The sequence below is a fragment of the Pezoporus wallicus genome, unplaced genomic scaffold, assembly GCF_028554395.1.
Source record: "Pezoporus wallicus isolate ANWC-B61680 ecotype Strahan unplaced genomic scaffold, APGP_CSIRO_Pwel_v1 contig_7293, whole genome shotgun sequence".
NCBI classification, from domain to species: Eukaryota; Metazoa; Chordata; class Aves; order Psittaciformes; family Psittacidae; genus Pezoporus; species Pezoporus wallicus.
In genome coordinates this window covers 381,532-403,523 of record NW_026637242.1, presented here as the reverse complement: position 1 = coordinate 403,523, position 21,992 = coordinate 381,532, and the positions used below count along the sequence as shown (strand labels likewise).

General features: G+C 42.9%; 1 protein-coding gene across 1 annotated transcript in view; it reads left to right on the top strand.

The window, feature by feature from the left end:
• Positions 1-3,165: 3,165 nt before the first annotated feature.
• CHSY3 (chondroitin sulfate synthase 3) overlaps positions 3,166-21,992 on the top strand; it is a 148,394-nt gene continuing 129,567 nt past the window's right edge. Inside the window, exons 1-2 of the mRNA XM_057404373.1 lie at positions 3,166-3,937; positions 5,624-5,907. Coding sequence (XP_057260356.1) covers positions 3,235-3,937; positions 5,624-5,907 — 987 coding nt within the window. The 5' untranslated portion in view covers positions 3,166-3,234. The remainder of the gene's footprint in view (positions 3,938-5,623; positions 5,908-21,992) is intronic.

Here is a 21,992-nt window from a genome sequence, read left to right as displayed (position 1 = left end):
GACTACTACTAAGGCAAAGGATAAAAAGTTTGGGGAAGACCAGCTGTGTTCATCTCTGACACTACAGATGTCTCGATACCCCTTCAGCCTGGGGCTTTGTGCCTGCTGAAGACAAAATGACTGGGTTCTGTGTGGCCAGAATGACTTCAAAAAAGTAGTGAAAGTGGGAAGTTGATACCCACCCGTCTGAGCTCTGGCTTCTGCTGCTATCGTTATGTAACAAAGATTGGCCACTTCTTCTAGGGTTAAAATCCCCTATTATTTTAGTTTAAAAGCATTACTAAGAACAAGGATACCCCTATGTTTCTGCAGTTCTTTCATCGAAGGACATGTGTAAAATCTGTTCAGAGGATGTAATAGTACAGGGATGAAATGTGAGATTGCATTTTTTTTTACAGGAGAAAAAAAAAAAAGAAAAAAAAAAAAGAGCCTCCTCTGAGCTTATAATTAAAAACACATGGTACAGTGGTCAGAAGCAGATTTTTTAGTTTCCAATAAATTTTTTATTACAAAATTATCTTTTAAGTTTTCAAAGCTATCACCTGTCCCTGGTCTCTCCCCTCAAAACGCAGTGTGACATTGGTGTAATACTTTTATCCAGTACTTTATAAAATGTAAGAAGCCATGTAGATGTGAACTCACGATACCCAGCTTAGCAAGTTATTATATCAAGTATATATTTCAATTGGAAAGGCAAAACAGAATTTTAATTGGAAAAGCATTCAGCATCCTTTAGTGAACACAGCTGCAGGACTGGTAGTATTGACCACTAGATGCCACCGTTGCTCTTATAAAAGTGCTCTAGTCTGTGTTTTGGTTTGTCCATAAACCCCACAAAATTTCAAGATTTCCCTACAGTGTATCAGAATTCTGGTATAGCATTGAACTAAGAAAATACACAGCCGTAACACTTCTGCTCTAAATATCCTTATATGCAATTCTGTTATAAATTATTTTTATAATACACAACATTTTAAAGTCCATTTTCTTCTTGGAAGTATGTAAAGGGCTTTATAGTCACCTCTCACAGGTCCTCCATATCTTTTTGTGACAAAAACAAGCACTATCAGACCTGAGCAGCAGACACAGCCAACGGTGACTGGAGACATTTCAGTGTGTGCATAAGCAATTGGAAGTAGCTTAGGGGCATACATCGTACCTCTGCAACCCCACAGCAGTAAGTCGTCTGAAAATGTAGGAGACTTAGGTCTAAAGGAGTCTTTACTACTGGAGGTTGTAACGTGCATGTTTCACTGGGACCCATAAACCCCCAACTGTTTGCAAGGAGTGAGGCAGGGAGAGTTGGAGATTGATAGTATTTTAAAGTGAAAGACTCATGAAAAGTTGAAACAGTCATAATACTGATGCGGTAAAGGCTTTCTGAAGGCCAGCCCTCCCGCTTAGCTTGTTGCCTGTTTCTAGCTTGGTGAAAGACCCAGGATCTGCCACATTGTTGCTCTGACATTTATCTACCAGGACACAGTTGGACTGAATACATATGTGTGCCTGGTACCTAGTGCCTTGCTGCTTGGCATTACAAATGCTGAAGCCTGAATGCACATAGAGAGGAAATTAATGATGGGCTGCTTTGGAAAGGGTGCTCAGCCCTGAGGAAGCTAGAGGGTATGTTTCCTGAACCTGATGCTTGTGCATCTTAAAACTACCAAGTGCACACTGCATGTGGCAGAGGCATAAGGAAAAAACAAAAGTTACTTCAATAAGTGACTTCTTCATAGCTAAAGACTATGCAGAATATGTTTTATTTCTGTGTTAGGTAGGCAAAGTAATTTCTGTCTTTTTGGAAAAAGGCTTGAAATTCTTCTCTCAGTATTCACTTACTTTTGTTAGCATCATAAAATACCAGCTTCTATACTCCTCCTCTCACCTTGACATATGTGTCTGACAATTGCCAGAGATACAAGAAGTGCTAGACAATCCCACAGACTTAGCTACAAAAACAGTTGGCTTTGCTGACAACTAAACATACACTACTGGATCTTCAGCAACTTGGATGTATTTCAGTGAAATGACAAATGGGTGTCAGGAACAATTTTGGGCTTTTGCGGGAGATGAACATCTTGCATAATTAAATTAGGGATGCAAATAAATATGGAGGATATGAGGGAGATCTTAAATTTTGGAAATAAAGCTTCTACTATAGGCAGAAGCCTGGAAGTTTTAATTCCTGCTGTCAGTCATCCTGGGCTGTGGACGGTGTAGTCACCCTGCCATCAGGAAGATGAGGAGGCAATCCTCCAGCGTCTTGGAGCTTGTAATGATGATGATTATGACAACGACGACAATAATAATAACAACGATAATGATAGTAATTATGATAATAATGAGGATGATTAACAGTAACAATAACAATATCATCCTCGGGCTGTGAGAATCCATGCCACAGGAAAAGACATGGTCAGGAAGAGCTACAGTTGTCTGGAAAGTTGTCAACTGTTCAGGCTGGAGAGCAGAGGGTAGAGCAGGGGCCGAGCAGGCGGCTGCCCTCCTGTAACTACGTCCCCGACCTGTCTTTGTCTGACCACCCTTCGGCTGAGAAACCAAGGCAGGACTGTTCTACCCAGCGTTCTGTGGCCGCCCTCTGGCGATGTGAAGCTGCGGCCGCAGACGCGTTCCCCGCTTTGCGAAGCTCCCAAAGGGATCAGGGCGCACGGGTGCGCTCCCGGATCTGAGCGGCGCCGCTGGGCATACGTTCGCCTCACAGACCAGCGGGCGCCCGGCCCCGGTCGATGGAGGGGGAGCCGGAGGCCGCCGGGGCCGGGCTGTGTGGCGAGGCTGTGGCGTGGGGGAATCTCGATCAGCGCCTAAAAAAATCGTTTCCTTCCGGAGCGACGGCAGCGGCCGCCGCTTCCCCGGCGCAGATCGGTTGCCGGCGGCTGTGCCCTCCGGGGTGAGGCGCTCGGCAACCACGGAGGAAGCCAGCGGAGCAGCGAGAGCGAAGCGGTGGCCGCCGCTGCCGTGTAGAGGAGGCTGAGCTGTGGGAGGGGCGAGGAGGGACCAGCCGCCGCGGTGACAAGGTATCAGCGGAGCGGAGGGGTCGCCGCTAGAGTCGGGCGTCCTCGCCGCCGCCCTCCCGTCCGCAGAAGTTTGACTCGGGCGCCGCGCAGCCCCCCGGGCCGCCGAGGCGGGGCAGGGAGCAGCGCCGGGAGCCGCCGCGGGACGGGGGTCGCCTCCAGCGGGAGGCAGCGGCTCTCCGGGAACCGCCCCGTCCGCGCCATGGCAGCGCGGTCGCGGAGACCCTGGCTGAGCGTGGTGCTGGGGCTGGTGCTGGGCTTCACCGCCGCCTCCTGGCTCATCGCCCCCAAAGTGGCCGAGCTGACCGAGAAGAAGAGGCGCGGTTCCAGCCTCTGCTCTTACTACGGCCGCTCGGCGGGTCCAGGGACGGGCGGGGGGCCGGCGGGCGGGCAGCAGGCGCCACCGGAGGCAGCGGCTGTGCAGGGCGGCACGAGTTTCAGGAGCCCCTGGGAGCTGCCGCCGGCGGCGCACGGAGCGGTCTCCACCCCCGCCGCTGGCGGGGAAGGAGAGCTGGAGGAGGAGGAGGAAGGCGGTGAGAAGCGGGGTAGCCGGCCCGGCGGCAGCCACAACGGGAGCGGGGACTGGGGGGGCTCCCCTGGCTGTGCCAAGCCCCGCAACTTCCTCTACGTGGGGGTCATGACGGCCCAGAAGTACCTGGGCAGCCGAGCAGTGGCCGCGCAGCGGACGTGGGCGCGCTCCGTGCCGGGGCGCGTGGAGTTCTTCTCCAGCCAGGGCTCCGCCGCGCCCCCGGAGCTGCCGCAGCTGCCCGTAGTCGCCCTGCCTGGAGTGGACGACTCCTACCCGCCGCAGAAGAAGTCCTTCATGATGATCAAGTACATGCACGATCACTATCTGGACAAGTACGAGTGGTTCATGCGGGCGGACGACGACGTCTACATTAAAGGTGACCGGGGCGCGCCCCGCCGGTGGGCGGGAGGGAACCGGAGGCTTGGGTGCCTGGCAGGGTCTGACGGAAGGGTGTGGACAGCCGCTCCCGCCCGGTGTCGAAGGGCCACACGCAAGGGATACTTCGTCTCACCGCTGCCCCGGCGGCTTTTGCCTCCAGCTCCCATGCGCGGGGCTTGTAGTGCCGTTCAGGCGCTGTGGGCCCAGTGGGAACCCCGAGGTGTCCGCGAGGGGCCGAGCGCGTTGTAGAACAGAGGCAGCTGGCTGGACCGCGGCGAGCACACTGAGCGGTCCCGGTCTGGGAGTTGACTTTTGCGGCTGCGGCCGCCGCGTTCGCTACCGGCGCGGCCCCTCCAGGTGCGGCGCTCCCGGGGCCGGAGGACAGGGACCGGCACGCCCCGGCGGTGTCGGGCACGGATAGGGAGCGGCGGGTGATGGCGGCCCTGTTCGCCTCCGCTGTCGGCAATCCCGCCTCGCACCGCCGTCCGGGCGCGTCCCACGCCGGCAGGGCAGCCCCCTCCACGGTTCGGTTCGGTGCTGCTTGGAAATGATGTTTTCAGCACTATTTAGAGTTCGCTACGGGATCTCTAGCACTGAGCAAACTGTGAACGCTACTTGTAAAGCTGTTGTTCTCCTTTGAAGCTTGTGGCTCTGGAAAAGCACTGGCCCTATTTCCGCGCGAGTTTTAATAGCACCATTAGGATGCACCATGTTTTGCAAACAGCCTGCTTTTGATCTATGCTTGCTGCTGCTGTTGCTAGTGCAATGTGCTGCTCTAGGAAGGAATGAAGCTAAAGTTGTAAGCACAAGCCTAAGCTGTGAGCGGGCTTGCATTGTTGAAAGCACTGTTGAAAGTTAACCTGAGGCAGCTGTATACTTCCGTACTTGTCACTTAATTGTGTTTCAGTTGTTTAATGGGCTGTTCGCTTGTCAACTGCCATTCATCTGTGAAAGACTTACACATGCACATGTGTATATATGTGTGAATACTCGGTTGCAGACATAAAAGTTGTCAGTGGTTTCTTTCGTCTCATTTCGAATTTGTAATGGTCTGTCTTTAATTGGTTCCAAGGTTCCAAGTTAAACCTATCTGGAAACTTTCAAGTAAATCTGAAATCACAATTTCTTAAATAGGTAAGGGGTTTTCAGGAAAGGTATGTAGACATTGTAGCGCTGGAAATACATTGGAAAGAGCTTGTTCTGACAATTACTCTGTAATCAAACACATTTATCTCAGTTAATTTAGATTTGGTCTGGTCTTTTAAAAAAATAATCCTATTAAAATAATAACTGTCACTTTCCCTTCCCTCCGCTTCCTCCCAGCCTGAAACTATATTGGCAAATTGTCCTACTTTAGAGGATGAGAGAGAGTTCTAAAATAGCAAGGGAGCGCTTTCCATCAGTAGCGGTTGAACAGAACACTGTTTACTGACAAAATTAAGGGCAGATCATATTCTGGCCTTTGACTGGTTGAAAACGTCACTGTAATGTTAATTAATTAAAAAAAAAATCTGTTAAGGGTAAACTTGTCCAGGATATTTTTCGTTAGGTGCAGGTTACTGCTCTGAAAGCCATTTTCTGTAACAGTCCCAGGTGCCTGCTACATTTCTAAAAAAGCTTGAGGCTGAGGAAAAGAGTCTGCAAACTAAGCAGAGAAATATTAGTCATTTTGTCTCTTTTTCAGGTGAGAAATTGGAGGAGTTTCTTCGCTCACTGAACAGCAGTAAACCTCTGTATTTGGGACAGACTGGGCTGGGTAACATCGAAGAACTTGGAAAACTCGGGTTGGAGCCTGGAGAGAATTTCTGCATGGGAGGGCCGGGAATGATCTTCAGCCGTGAGGTTCTCAGGAGGATGGTGCCTCATATAGGTGAATGCCTTCGAGAAATGTACACCACTCATGAAGACGTGGAGGTGGGCAGGTGTGTCAGAAGGTTTGGAGGAACTCAGTGTGTTTGGTCCTATGAGGTAAGTGATTGTAAGTTGCAATGTGCTGTTTGTTTAGTTATCTTGCAGCATAAGTAGGTAATGTACAATCTCTTTCCACAATAATTGTGTTTTAATGCCTTAAACTGCAGACTGTAAGGAAAAAGAGAGGAAAGCATTCACAACATGTTGCTGTAAGCACATTTATTTCTACTTGTCTTTCTTGTCGCTGGTGACAATTGCTGCGCCCATAAGTAAGTGTAATTATGTAAATGTTGTCATGTCATGCTGAAAGTTTCTAAAGCACTACCTTGAAGGTTTCTACAGACAATCCTTGACAGGGTGCTGCTTCATTTCACTTATGCTGTTCAGGTTGGATCTGTTTAAAAACTTGGTTTTGGATAAGCATGCAGCATATCTGTTTTTCATGTTTATCACAGGTTGTTAAACTGTTTTATGGTATTTGAAGAAGAATTGTATTTTCTTAATTACCCAGACATATTTTAATGGCATTCATTACTGGCAAAAGCAGAAGTAGGGGTTGTGGGTTTTTTAATCCTTTACAAAAATTAAATTTGTTGCACTGTATGAGTCTGTAATACATTTTAACACTGTTCTGCACTAAGAAAAACAATGTTAGAAGTATATCATAGACACAAGCAGCATACCAGCTCTCCCTATGCTGAATTTTAGGAACGAATAACTTCATTCAGTAACAGAATTTTCTAAAGTAGTAAGGGTACGTTGCAGAAAACCCAGAAAAGTTTTTTCAATTCCAGAACTAAAATTCAGGCCTTTTTCTCTGAAAGTGTTGTGGCTACTGGCATATAGCTAAAAACAGACCAATCATGCAACTGCCAGAAAGGGTAATGGGTGATAGCTAATACGATGCATATGATTTCAGTTATTTTAACCTGTTCTTTATTATTAATATGTGCTTGTCCTTGTGGCACCCCCTTGTTAAGAAGGAAAAGCCATTTCAATGGGCCACTGAAAGAGGTTATGTGCTATTAATGACGAAAATACAGGAAAAATGATTAATTTGGTGGATTAGTGTTTCTGTGAATGGCCTGGGTAAAGGTGGTCATTTTAAAAATGGGTTTGGTAGGTGACAGTGCATGTAAACAGGGGAAAGAAAGTAAATATTTAATAGTTGGTACTAACTGGGTGGAAAGCTTGAAGGAGGGAATCTTGTCCCATACTTGACAATACAAAGGTGCTTTCAGAAACTGTTTCAATAAATGTTGTAAATGCCAGTATAAAGTAATATACCTGTTGCATTGGTAGAGCAGGGAAGGCATTTGTTGTGCAGATGGCTATCAATGTAGGACTAGCGGTTCTTAATCAGACTTCCAAACCACATGCTACATTGGCAGCTTAATCTTATCCTCTGATGTGTTTGGACTATGTCTGTACAAGGCATTTTTCAAATCCTTATGGGCATATGATGACTGCTGATCTGTATCAGATAGCAGAATTATGATTATTCCTTGACAGTTGTATCTTGGAGGAGGTTTTTGGTTTGTTTTTCTTATTTGTCTTCTTGGGAAAACATCTGCGGAAGAAAAGAAAACTGATAATAGGTAACATTATCACCATGGGTATAATTGATGTTAAATGTCAGTAAAAATTTGGCTTCAGACACTGAACGTGAGATAGAGTGAAAAAATATGTTTACTTCAATTTCAGAGACTTGAGTTATATGACTCAAAGCTCAGCTTTTTGTGGTAGGATTAGGGCCTGAAACCGTGAACTTTTTGAAAAAAGCGTGTTTTTAAGGGATCTGTAATAGAAAGACACCAGTCTTTACTGTCAGTTGCTCTTGAAGGCCCTAGTTCTATATAATAAAGAATAAAAAAAAGAAAAACATGTTGATCGTTGCAATGGCAGCTCCTACATTTCTGACTAGTATTTGCCTCTGTCAGAAGAATCTTCAACTCTGTTGCTGTTACAGGAGATGATCCACAAGATGCAGATGATTAAGAAACATCTGCTTAGGATGTTATCCCGGCATTAAAGCTGTGTGAGAGGGAAGGAGCAGAATAGGGTGTCCCAAGAGAAGGAGAAGGTGCATTCATGCTATGGCACAGTTTGTGCTGTTCAGCTGATAGTTGCAAGCAGTCTGATACTGCACGTGAACAGAATAGGCTGTTGCAGACTCGTAAATTACTGGGTGACAAAGGTGACTTTCCCTAGGGCACTGGAACTGTTGCAGTTCCATTCCTGCCATAGATCAGCAACACTCTGTGTGTGCCAAGAGGTGAGTTGTTCCCTCAGAGATGTGTGCAAAACCTGGGGCTGGGACTTTCTGCATAGCCAGTTCTACTTTTGTCCTGAAGACGTCTTGTGTGTATTAAATCAAGTCCTGTTGAGCTGCAAGATTTTTATGAACTTTGTTGCTTTTGGGAAAATGCATAAGTTGTGTTTAACCTGTGTTGCTGAAGACTAATAAAAACTGTAAACAACTCCATTAAAATTCATAGAAGTAGAAAAGCCCTAGAGGAGTTGAATTACAGTTGCATTGTTTTTTACTTGATTTCTAAGAACTGCATTGGAAGGTCTCTTTTTGGGAAGAATGAGAAATCAGAGCTCAAGAGAAAACCAGAAATGCTTGATCATTGCTGGGTGGCTTAACTGGTGTAGGTAAGACTGGCTGCCTTTCCAGGTTTATTCTGCAGCCTTAAGGTAGCTTAATGCATAATATGCTTGCTGGCAAGGAGAGGGTTACAACTTTGACTTTTTTTTTTTTTTGTGAGAATGAATAAAAACAGAAGAGGGGTACAAGCCTGCCATGAGCTGCTCTTGTATTTTGGGACTTCTAGAGTTAATTCTTGTTCTATCAGATTTGAAGCCAGGGCTAAAGGCTGGTTCTCTCACATACCAGATGGTTTACGGCTGAGGTGATGAGTCTTCTGGCTCTGCTGATGGAGCTCCTCTACTTTAGATAAAGAATTAGTCATTGAATTGCAAACAGAATGAATCTAATAACAGGGAGTTTAGTGCATTTATGTGGAATGGAGGAGACAAAAACCTGCCCTCAGTCTGGAATTTAACAGTTCCTCTAAGCTGACACAAATGTGGGCTTTTACTGGGGTGGCTGCTCCTTTCAGTTGCTGTCCTTTTCTGCAGGACACGTGCAGCCCTGTGGTGAGCTGGAGCAGGTGTGGGATCCACTTGAAACCTCAGCCAGAACAAAAGTCTTTGTTTCAATTGAATCAGTACTCATAGCAGAGCATGAACATCAGGAGGAAGAAGAGGTGGTCGTGTTCAGCGAGGAATGAAGGGGTAGGACAGTGTCAAACTGCCCTTCTTGGCAACATCATACTTCCATGTTGCTTCCATACTGGCTGGAAGCAACAGCAGCCTGTATCTAGTACATTTCCTTGCTACATGAATGCCATCCAGAGGAGCTTTGACAGGCTTGAGAGGCGTGCCAGTGTGAACCTCGCAAAGTTTAACAAGGCCAAGTGCAAGGTCTTGCACCTGGTTTGGGGCATCCCAAGCACAAATACACGATGGACAGAGGCTGGATTGAGAACAGCCCCGCGGAGAAGGACTTCAGGGTATTGTTTGACAAGAAGCTGAACATGAGCTGGCTTCAGTGTACTCTCACAGCCCAGAAAGCCAACCATACCCTGGGCTGCATCCAAAGCAGCATGACCAGCAGATTGAGGGAGGTGATTGAGCCACTCTTACTCTGCTATAGTGAGACGCCACCTGCAGTGCTGTGTTCAGGTCTAGGGCATCAACACAAGAGGGATGTGGACCTGGTCAGGTGAGTCCTGAGGAGGCCACAAAGAAGATCACAGGGCTGGAGCACCTCTCCTATAAAGGCAGGCTGAAAGACTTGGGCTTTTTTGGCCTGGAGAAGAGAAGGCTTCAGAGAAACCTTAGAGCAGCTCCAGTGCCTAAAGGAGCCCTGCAAGAAATGCGGAGAGGGGCTTCTTTCAAGTGCATTTAGTGACAGGACAAGGTGGAATGGCTTTAAGCTGAAAGAGGGTAGATTTAGATTAGATATTAGGAAGAAGTTCTTTACCGTGAGGGTGTTGAAGCACTGGCACAGGTTGCCCAGGGAATTAGTGGCTTCCCCATCCCTGGCAGTATTCAAGGACAAGTTGAACGGGGCTTTGAGCAACCAGGTGTAATGGAAGTTCTCCCTGCCTATGGCAGGGGGGCTGGAAGTAGATGATCTTTAAGGTCCCTTCCAATCCAAACCTTTTAATGATTCTAGTATTCTGTGTTGAAATATTTGCTAGAAGCGTAGTTTTGTTTGATCATTTTCTGTCTACAGAAGATCCGTCCTTGCTCTGGTTTATTTTTCAACTATATGTTAATTTATCCTTCAGTTCTGATGATTCTGTAACGATTAAGTGTAATAAGCCTGCCAAATTTGTCTAAAATATCTCTGTAAAAAGCTTTTTTTGGTTTCGTTAGGTGTTAACAACTTCTGCTTCCCCAGATTCGTAAAAGTGGAGATTAAAAAGGGCCTTTTGGTTTTGCACTCTCAGAATCCATATTTCAAGCTAGCACTGTCTCTTCCACTAATTTTGAAGCCTTGATTTATTTTTCTTTAAATGAATGAAGAGATTAGCTTGATTTTATTGGCTCATGTGTGTTTTATTCTTTGGAAAGAAAAACAGTAAATAAGAAAATGAAATGCTGTGTGGTTCCTCACTTAGCTGTTTAGGAGGGACTTGACTAGAGAGGACAGTTTGGAAAAAAAGGCTGATTGCTTTATTCCCTGCCCCAATCCCTCCCTTTATTTTTTTATTATGTTTCTGGTTTCTGAAGACCATTTTGTAATTTGTAACATAAGTTTATAAGAAATCAAATAGTGTATTTCCACAGGAGGACAAAATAAAATGCAGTGCATGAATTAAGTGGCGATAACAATTCAAGCAGAAACCAAACATTGTCAGGGTATAAACACTGACTATCAAAGAAGGTTTTTCTTCAGAAAATGAAAACCAGCTGTATTGAGGGATTTAAAGAGCAGTCATCAGTGTATTTGGGACATTTATTCTAATGGTAAGTTTGTAAAGCATTTCTTTTTGTAGCCTTTTTTGTCTCTCTGCAGGAAAAAATGTCATAAAAATCATAAAATATCTCAAGTTAGATAGGAACCATAAAGATCAAGTCCAATGCCAGCTATGTTTATATTAAACTTAAAAAACTACGTTAGTGCAAAGCACCCTATATACTTTTGAACTTTTGGTAATGTGTATGTTGATACTGAAAGAACATACTATACTTTATACATACAAGAAATCCACATTAATGATTGTATTTTATTTCTCTTTGTTTTTTTCTTTTTTTTTTCTCTTACAAAGTTTTATGACAACCATAGAATACAGTCTCATTACTATAACTTTTTTTCAATAATACAGCTGTCTGCTATCTTGGGTTTTGTTAATATCCTATTAAGGAAAGGACCTTAGTTCCAACCCCCATGCCATGGGCAGGGCCACGTTCCAGTAGACCAGTTGCTCAATTATTATTGCAGTAAATATTACCGGAAATATATTGGAAAAATGCCTATGTGGATCAAAATGCATGCTCAGAAAGGTTCCCTTTGCGGTGTGCTGGTGTTGTGACCAACTCTGGAGGTGCTAGAACCTGTGCAAGCCATCTTCTGGCTTCCTCTAGAAAAACTATCATTTCCTTTTTAATTTTAGTTGTCCTTACAGACGCATTTTAATTTTTCCTTTGGGGCTTTGTCTTTCCCTCTTTGGTGAAGATATTCATGGATCGCAGCTCAACTTTGAGTAGAACACTACACCAGACAGAAGCATTAAAGGTGTATTGCTTTTGATAATGATAAGATGGTATTTTGCTCATTTGGGTACTGGAATGATCAGTCTTGAAACAGCAGTACCCACCCCCACTTAGGCTTTGGTTTTGGGCAGCTTCATGAGGTAGTTATATAAATAGAATAGAAATCCATGTAGGAGTTGGAGATACCTTTCTGGGGGTCTTTGTTGTGAAGGATGGAAATGATATTTCCACAGCTACCGTAGAGGAGTGTGCGAGCACACACAAGCCCGCAGCTGTGGTCCACTGTATGATGCCATTTTAGCTGTGGAGCCAAAGGGGCTGTTTCTCATCCTGGTTGAGCGTTAGCTTCTCTTGGGTTTCTGTCTCTGCAGGTTAGATGTTCTTTCTTGCTGTGCCACAAGAGGAAATCCTACTTAACGCCTTTTTGGAGTTTTAACAGCTGTATAATTCTGACTTATGGTGCTGAAGTGCTTGAGGACTCTGGGAGTGTGTTTTAATGTCTGTGATGTGAAGAAAGTGTGGATGCACCTTTTTCTTCTAAGATGCCAGCAGCTATTTATGTGCAAAACTATGTGGGCTAGCTAACGGTTTTCTAGTCTGTTTTGAATGTTTGTACATTCTTAACACAAGTATTTCAAAGGTTTTCCTCTTTAAGAATAAACTTGTTTGAATTACCAGGGCATCCCACAGACAAGCAAAAGAAAATCATTAGGATAAGTTCTTAATTGATTAAAATTGTACCCTTAGTTTTGCCTGTGGGTATCCTGAACCGTATCTCAGTGTCTATGGAAATTTAAGCCTAAGCTAAGTTCAACTTTTTTCTCATGTTTGCTGTCATTTATTGGAAATGTTTTCTTAAGACTTCTGTGTAACTGGTATTTTAGAGGTGGTATTTCCGTAGAAGTCTAGTGCAGAGGACCATCTGTTCAACTGTGTTTAAAAGTAGCATTCAACATGAAACAATGAAATTGTTGCACAACTATTGTAACAGTAATCTCATTTAAAACCATCACATCATCACTCTTGACAGTGCCTGTCACGTTATACAAGGAATGAGCTTGATACTAAGAAAGATCTACAGATGAGGAACTTGCCTCTTTAGGGCCAACAGTGGATTCAGTGTTTTAAGTGAATCCTTGAAGCAGAGCACAATGAAATCCTGATGTTTTTACTTTTTACCCTAAAACAGTTTTCTGTACTTTACCTTAAAATCAAGTAAACCAAACAGCATGGGAAGCATTAGTTTCTATAGTTTATTATCTTTATTTGCAAAATTTTGTCTTTCCTAGGTATTCTGAAATTAATTTTTCTTTCATGTGTACAGAACTGATTGTGGTTATTTTTTATTTAGTGCTTTCACGACACATTTTCCACAGTCATTTTCCAAATTGGTTGAAGTTCTACCTTTAGTAAACTAATTTTTCTGAACACTTAAACAAAAGTAGTGCCTAAAATAAGTGTCTTCTGGAATGTGCTGGTTTAACCAGGCAATTAGAATACTGAAGTTAAAAACTGGACAGATTGTTTTTTCTTTTTTCTTTTTTCTTTTTAGTTTGTGACAAAATATTTGATTTAGAAACTTGAGTATGCCTTTTAATAATTTGAATGTAGGATTGTCATTTTGTGCCTTGTTTTTTTGTACATTTGGTAGTTTGAATGATTTTGTATTCTTAAGATTGCTCTAAAGTGCATCTGAGTGCCTACATTTTTTGCTTGTTGTTTCTTTCTTTATTTTTCTTTGTACAACCATTCAAGGGTAAATTAATATCTGAAGGATGATAATTTAATCATCGGGGATTATGCTCCATTTGTTTCTGCATTTTTTGGTATCAGGCAGGTGTTTGTTCATGAGGCCTTTTCTGAGTGCAGTGTATGTGAGTGAGCTCCTCATGGTGTGGAAGTAGATGCAGTAAAGAAATGCAGCATTTCTTTACTTGCATACATGGCTGCAATGCAGTGGAAGTATCAGTGGCATTAACGACCACATGAGGTATACAATGTAAATCTCTGTGCCTAGAAATGTGCATTTGTATGTACGTATGCATATATTTAAAAGTTGTGCCTAGTTGATAACAAAATTCCCAGGAGCATAAGTGAAGGTACTTTGGAGCTTTTAAGCTTTGCTTCTAGGAATTTATTGCACTCTGTCTACTGTAAAGCTTGTCTGCTGTAAAGACTAAGATTTTAGATTTCAGCTTATTCTTCATTTCTCTTTATAGTTATATCTGTATCCTTCTCTTCTGTATATATGTGTATTTGGGCTTCCAGCTTCTATTTAACATAGCTTTTTGAGTTTCCTTGAAAGCTTTTTTTTTCTAGCTACTGACTGTAGCTGCAGCTATTCCTATAATAATTTTCCATCACCAAACAGGTCTATATTACAGACTAGCTCTTATCATGGCAGGATTGCACAGCTTCCCGTTGTTGATCATGATGAATCACAGTGACTTTTTCTGTCACTTCTTATCACTTTGGGGCAAAATTTTTTGAGTCTCAATGCAAGAGTCTTGGTTCCAGAAGTCAGGGAGTTTGACTAGAACAGAGGTCGCTTTTAGAAGAAAAAAAGCTTCTAGAAAAGTGCTTAACTCAGCAAATGAAACAATTTTGTTATGTGCTATCGGTACTTTTAACTTTTGTTTTAAAATAAATTGTTAGGTATCAATCTGATTTCCTGGAACGAGTGAAAGCAGGTGTTAGTATTTTGGATTCTTCTTTCCTTCTACTCTGATTTTTTGTCATTGAATATATTTTTCTTCATGTGTTATGGGGAAATAATTGCACCTAAATGAAGGTAGCTAACTAATAGAAAATACTGTCAAACAGTAAGAACTGTCTTAATACTTGTCTGTAGTAATATCAGGAAATACGGTATTACTGTACCCAACATGGTTGTGTAAGTATGTATTTTTCTTTTGTGGCATTTGATGCTTGAGATTTGTTTAGAGTTGTAGAACGTGTCTGTTACATCTTTGCAAAAAAAAAGTTATTTTTGTTTGTACCTTAAAGAAAGAATTCTGTACTGAAACTATGCATTGAGCATTTTTTCATCCTGGCCATGGTAAGTTGGTGCTTGCTTCCCTCTTCCAAATGTTAGCCTTAGTTTTTACTGTACTAAATCCAAGAATAAACCTGCCTTCAGGCTGTGTTCTTAAATTCCTATCCACATTGTGCTGTTGGAATGTATACTTGAAGGTGACAACTCTGTCATGGGAGAGAGATGTTAGAGACATACGGTCTTCATAGGGCAGAGAGCTTTGAATGAGTAAGGGCTGCTCTTTTTTCTTCAGTATGCTTATTAACTAGCCCAGTCCAGCCTGGGCTAGTTAATTTCCTAATTCTTCATCAGAAAAGTGTTCTGAACAGCAGCAGGTTTATTGTTTTAGCTGCACATAATGCTAGAATCAGGAGAGGGAAATACTGGAAGAAGGTAGGTTGGAGTAGCAGACTAACATACCTTTGTTGAGTTTGGTGTGTTAGAAGGCAAATACTACCAGTCAGCTGCTCATGACTGGGAGTTGCCTCCTCACAAGTAAAACTTCTTTCATGACTTTTTGCCTTGTAATAGGATGTGGTGCTTACCTCTGTGTGTGCAAATAGATGTGTATATATGTGTGTGTATATATATTTTTAAGAATAATGCAGTGTATTGCCATTTGTCTTTTTGACTCACTTTGAGCAAATAATCACGAATGATCATGATGACTGTTAAACTTACATTACTTAGCTTGTTCCCAGCTGTTTCTAGAGACTGATGATCATTATCACAATTGCTGTGCCTAGACCTATCTGGGATTGTAGGACCCTCACCTGTGTGTGAGTATCCAGTGTTACAATGTTGCTTGCTTTCTATTAAGACATGCCAGATATCTTCTAAGCTATTCACCTACTGACTGTGTTGTGCTAGTGCATTGAATGATGTGAAAGCACTTGGACTCCCACACTGGTCTGAATAAGATTTGCCTTAGCTGTGTATGCTGTAGATAAAATACTGATAAAAGTTCATTAATTCAGAAGGGAAGAAAATCTAAATGAGCCCCTTGGAACAACCATGTTATAATATGTTCCTGAGTGTAGGTTAGTTATTGACTTGATTAGAGATCAGTTCTCACATTTTTCATATTGTCAACATTGGTGATGCCTATTCTGGTGTCTGAAAATATGCTTCAGCAGTAGCATTCCTTCAGGTGAGTCCAGAAACGCAGGAGCTTCCTGCTCATCTTAGTTTAAAAGAACTTTGGTGTCACTAATAGAAACATTTAGTTTAGTACTAGGCACATAATTTTGGTAAATAGTATTTAATTTTCCATTGCTAAGCATCATTTGGAGACCTAGTGGTTTTCATGGAAATGGTAATTGAAAAGATTTGTTTGGAGTATCTGCCATAAATCTGTGGAGTGGCCAGTGAAAACAAAATAGCTGGTGATTTTACCAGTTTTAATACCCATGTTGCCTTCAACGTAGGTACACTTTGTGTTCTTTCAAACTTGAAAGAAACTAAAATGTGATGCCCTGAGTTTGGGGAGGAAGGTATTTGTACTTTTCTTGTTGATTTTTATTTAATTATTTCTGTTTAGCCATAATTCTGTTAATCAGCTTGGTCAAAGTCTTTCTCTGCACACTAGATGCTACCTTGTACTAATGAAGGAATTTTTCATTCATATCACATTCGTTAGGATCGTGTACATAGGTAACAAAAAGGGTTGCTGGTTAAGTACTTACATGTGAAGAGGAGCTTTAATGACTAGTACAAGGGTAGAATCATACAGTGTCACTCTTATTTTTTTAACAGTTTAAGAAAAAAATTGTGTGTTTTACAGTATAATTATTATTCTTTATTCTGTGAGGATAAATACGTAGTAATGAGAGATGTCCAGCAGAGGTTTTGGGCTCTGTTCATCTGTACAGATCATAAACCAATAACACTATTGTATTTAACAGGTTGATTTTTCCATTCATTCACATACTCTAAGAAGATATTTGAGATATCTTCCGCACTTTATAAGTGTATTGGGCTTTATCTAAAGTATTGGGGTTTTCCACTTACCTGTAAGTAACACTGGAATACTCTTACAAAAATGCAGTTGCCATTGCACTTACTTATGCTTTTAACTTGTGATTTTAACTTACTTGAGGCAAATATGCAGCCATTTGTTCTACTATGAGTGTTTTGTTGGTTTTTTTTTTGTTACTATTTACTTTAGAAAGCTCTTGTTTCATCTCTTTCATCCATATTGGTAAGCTCTAAGAGCTTAAATTGGTGAGGTACAAGAATCCATGCTTTCTATTGCTCTTGTTCTCTTAATCATCCTTCCTTTCATTTGCCTCAGCCTTTTTTTTTTGTTTGTTTTTTTTTTGTGTGTTTTTTTTTGTTTTTTTTTTTTTTGTTGTTGTTGTTTTTTTTTTCTTTTAATGTGTGATCTGAATTAGGTGTGGTACTATCTATGGGAACTGATCTGTAACTTCTACAGGGCTGCTCAATGTTCAGATTCACTACTGCAGCTCAGGATTACATTTACCATTTTTTGAGGCTTTGTCACAATGTAAATTCCTCACCAGATTGCAGTTGGTTACTACCACTAGGTCAGTGTAATCTTTGACCGTTTTCACCTGTTAAGCTTCTGACTGACATATGTAATCCTGTTGCTCTTGGAAAACTAAATATGATGTTGCAGTATAAAAATTGCCTTTTCCTGTGTGAAGGGACTGTTCCTGGTTAGTGCAGGGACTTCCACAGCAAGGGCAGATGCTGTGGTAGCAGAAGAGAGAATGTGCTATATTACTTGTGCACATCATGTGGAAAATGCTAGCCATTGTTCCAAGTCTGCTTGTACCTCCTAGCAGGCAAATGATTAGTGAATAAGAAACATTTCATCTTGTAAAGAACTTCATCAGAGTTTATGTTAATTGTTGAGAGCTTTCATTCCAACTCAGTGCATCTTAGAGGAAAGTTGCCTTTTGGTCTTTCAACTTTATAGTCTCTGATTTGCCATTTTGTTTTTTTTTTTGACATTCATTGGGAAAATATTGCAAATAAACATGCAGATTATCAGAAATCCTCAAAGGAGCTCAAGGGACTATCTTTGAACGCTGGACTTTCTTTTTCAAGTCAGTTCTTTGACTCCAAAGCTGAATAGGTGTGGAAGATAAACATGCAGTAGTTTCCACTTTTGGTCTACAGTCATTGTAGCCAGGACAAATACTAAATGGACACTGGAGTATGCTGGTAGAGTTGATGTTTCTGTTTGAAGTATGTTGACCATGTAGTGCAGATCTTTTCATGCTATGACTTCATACCTAATTTGGAAAAAAAACCCCAACCCCTGTGTGTACTGTTTATTAATGCTTTAATTCATGAAGAATTGAAGTGGGAGACTCCAATTAATTGTTTCAGGAACTAAAGCTTGATGACATGTGCATGGGTACACACACAGAGGTATGTACATATATAGGTATATATATACAAAAATGCTAGGAGAGCATGCCAGTACTTTTTAATGTGACAGCTTGAGGCAATTTCTTTGAAATATCTATGGTAAAATACAGACTTATAGAAGGGTTTCTTTGATAGGCTGGAAAATATGTTCCCATGAAAACAAGGCTTGCATAAATGCAAGGATTATTTCCACTGTTAATGCTTCTTCAGAGCTTTTCAATTTCAGTAAGAAGTGGTAAATATATGTCTGTTAAATCTCATGTGTACCTGTATTCCTTAGGCAGCTTAGATCATGCCTGTGTCTTGAAGCTGGCACCAGTCCTGCAACTAATACGAAACAAACAGCGCATTCTCCACAGCATACAAGCAGCCTGCTTCTGCCAGCTCCGTGAGCTTTCTTGGAAGAGATGTCAACTTTCGCAGAGCTCAGCTTTTGCTAACTAAATGAATTAATGCAGATTGCAAATCTGAAACTGCCTCTGGATTCTCCTTGCAGTGACCTGTGTTATGTGTTACTACATCTGCAGGTATGAAAAAAAACTGTTTCCAGTGCCCATTTGGCATTTGAATGATGAGAAGAGCCATAAAACTCTTGCAGAAGCTCCAGGAGCCATAGCACATGCAGGCATTAAAAGTTACTGTCCATAACAGGTAGTGTGAGCTGAGGTGGAAGCAGCCCACCTTCTCTCTTTGCTTTGATCAAAATCTGCATCTCTACATGCTTTTCTTATATCTGTAACAAAAACCTGTGGCATGTAGGAGAGATGCAGCCTTGAGTTTGGCATAGGTGATGGTGGCTTTATTATGTTTTGCTTTTGTCTAACACCAAAACTGTGTGGTACCAGGAAAGTTCACCAAAGTGCTTGGTTAAGAAAGCAGAGAGTATGGAAAATAATGTGGTTATCTAGGAAGGGGTATCACAGTATCACAGTATCACAGTATGTTAGAGATTGGAAGGGACCTCGAAAGATCATCTAGTCCAATCCCCCTGCCGGAGCAGGAACACCTAGATAATGTTACACAGGAATGTGTCCAGGCGGGTTTTGAATGTCTCCAGGGAAGGAGACTCCACAACCTCCCTGGGCAGCCTGTTCCAGTGTTCCGTCACCCTCACTGAGAAGAAGTTTCTTCTCAAGTTTAAGTGGAACCTCTTGTGTTCCAGTTTGTACCCATTACCCCTTGTCCTATCATTGTTTGCCACTGAGTAGAGCCTGGCTCCGTCCTCGTGACACTCCCCCTTTATATATTTATAGACACTGATAAGGTCACCCCTCAGTCTCCTCTTCTCCAAACTATAGAGACCCAGCTCCCTCAGTCTTTCCTCATAAGGGAGATGTTCCACTCCCTTAATCATCTTCGTTGCCCTGCGCTGGACTCTCTCCAGCAGCTCCCTGTCCTTCTTGAACTGAGGGGCCCAGAACTGGACACAATACTCCAGATGCGGTCTCACCAGGGCAGAGTAGAGGGGAAGGAGGACCTCTCTCGACCTACTAACCACCGCCCTTCTAATACACCCCAGGATGCCATTGGCCTTCTTAGCCACAAGGGCACAGTGTTGGCTCATGGTCATCCTGTCGTCCACTAGTACCCCCAGGTCCCTCTCCCCTACACTGCTCTCTAACAGGTCGTTCCCCAACCTATACTGGAACCTGGGGTTGTTCCTGCCCAGATGCAGGACTCTACACTTTCCCTTGTTATATTTCATCAAGTTACTCCCTGCCCAACTCTCCAGCCTATCCAGGTCTCGCTGGATGGCAGCACAGCCTTCTGGCGTATCAGCCACTCCTCCCAGCTTAGTGTCATCAGCAAACTTGCTGATAGTACACTCAATTCCCTCATCTAAATCATTGATGAATATATTAAATAATACCGGTCCCAGTACTGACCCTTGAGGCACTCCACTAGTTACAGGCCTCCAACTAGACTCAGCCCCATAGACTACAACTCTCTGGCTTCTCTCCTTCAGCCAGTTCGCAGTCCACCTCACTACCTGATCATCCAGTCCACACTTCCTCATTTTAGCCACGAGGATGCTGTGGGAGACTGTGTCAAATGCTTTGCTGAGGTCAAGGTAGACCACATCCACCGCTCTGCCATCATCCATCCACCGTGTTATTTCCTCATAAAAGGCTAAGAGATTGGTCAAACATGATTTCCCCCTGGTGAAGCCATGTTGACTGCCCCTCATAACCTTCTTATCCTTGATATGCCTTAAGATGGTACCAAGGATAAGGTGTTCCATCACTTTCCCAGGGATGGAGGTGAGGCTGACCGGTCTGTAGTTACCCGGGTCCTCCTTCTTGCCCTTTTTGAAGACTGGAGTGACATTTGCTTTCCTCCAGTCCTCAGGCACCTCTCCCGTTTCCCAAGACTTGGTAAAGATGATGGAGAGTGGTCTAGCAATGACTTCCGCCAGTTCCCTCAGCACCCGCGGGTGCATCCCATCTGGACCCATGGATTTATGGATGTCCAGATTGCTCAACTGGTCTCTAACCCATTCCTCATCGACTAAGGCAAACCGCTCCGTCGACCTGACTTCATCTAAGGTCTCAGGGGTACAGGGCTCTTCAGGACTGCCCGCAGCAGAGTAGACAGAGACAAAGAAGGCATTCAGTAACTCTGCCATCTCTTTATCTTCTGTCACCAGGGCACCCATCCCGTTCATCAGTGGGCCTACATTGCCTCTGGTGTTAGTTTTGTCTGCCATGTATTTGAAAAAGCTCTTTTTGCTGTCCTTGACCCTTCTTGCCAGGTTTAATTCTAAGGATGCCTTAGTCCTCCTAGCTGCCTTCCTACATCCTCTAGCAGCAGCCTTATATTCCTCCCAAGTGGCCAGCCCCTCCTTCCATGACCTGTAAACTCTCCTCTTCCACTTGAGCATACCCAGCAATTCCCTATTTAGCCACGCAGGTCTCTTGGCCCTCTTCCTTGACTTCCTACGTGTCGGGATGCTCCGTTCTTGAGCACGGAAAAAGCAGTCCTTGAATGTCAACCAACTATCTTGGGCCCCTTTACCTTCAAGCAGCCCTGCCCATGGGATTTCCCCTAGCAATTGCTTGAAAAGGCCAAAGTTTGCCCTGCTAAAGTCCAGGGTTGCAATTCTACTTGGTATTCTACTAGTCCTGCCACACAAGATCCTGAACTCCACCATCTCGTGGTCGCTGCAACCAAGGCAGCCCTCAACCCTTACTGCTTCGACCAGATCCTCCTTGTTAGTGAGGATGAGATCCAGCAGCGCTCCTCTCCTGGTCGGCTCATCCACCATTTGCAGGAGGAAGTTATCATCCATACACTGGAGGAACCTCCTGGACTGTGGCTGGGTTGCCGAGTGGTCCTTCCAGCAAACATCAGGGAAGTTAAAATCCCCCACAACGACCACGGCCTGTGACTGTGAGGCCGCTCTCAGCTGCCTGTAGAAGGCCTCGTAAAACCAAGTATGTCTAGGATGGCAAGTATAGCTTTGAGGCAAGGCTTTAAAGTTGAGGACTGCTCACTAAAACAAACGCTGTTACAGTTGGAAACAAAGGGAGGCTTTCTGTGACTCTGAATGACTGGTTTATAGCAAAGCAGATCCATTTGGAACTCTTGTAAGTAGGTGAAGAAAGAATAAATTAAAAGAACTACTAAATGCTAATAAAGTCAAAAAGCAGCCAGTTTAAAACATGGTGATGGGACGTTCTGAGTTAAAGTTTCACTAGTTAAGATGTGATATATGTTTGGCAGAAGCAGTTAATGTAGTCGTATTATTTAAAAGAGCTAGTTTATTAAGTGTTTATACCTAACATAAATGAAACTTGAATGAAGGGTTTAGTTGACTGTGGTTTTAATAACAAAAATCCTCTCCCTGAGTCCCTTTAACAGGTTGGAAATTACTTTACAGCTCTCCAGGTTAGTTTAGTTTTTTAGTTCTTTTTACAGG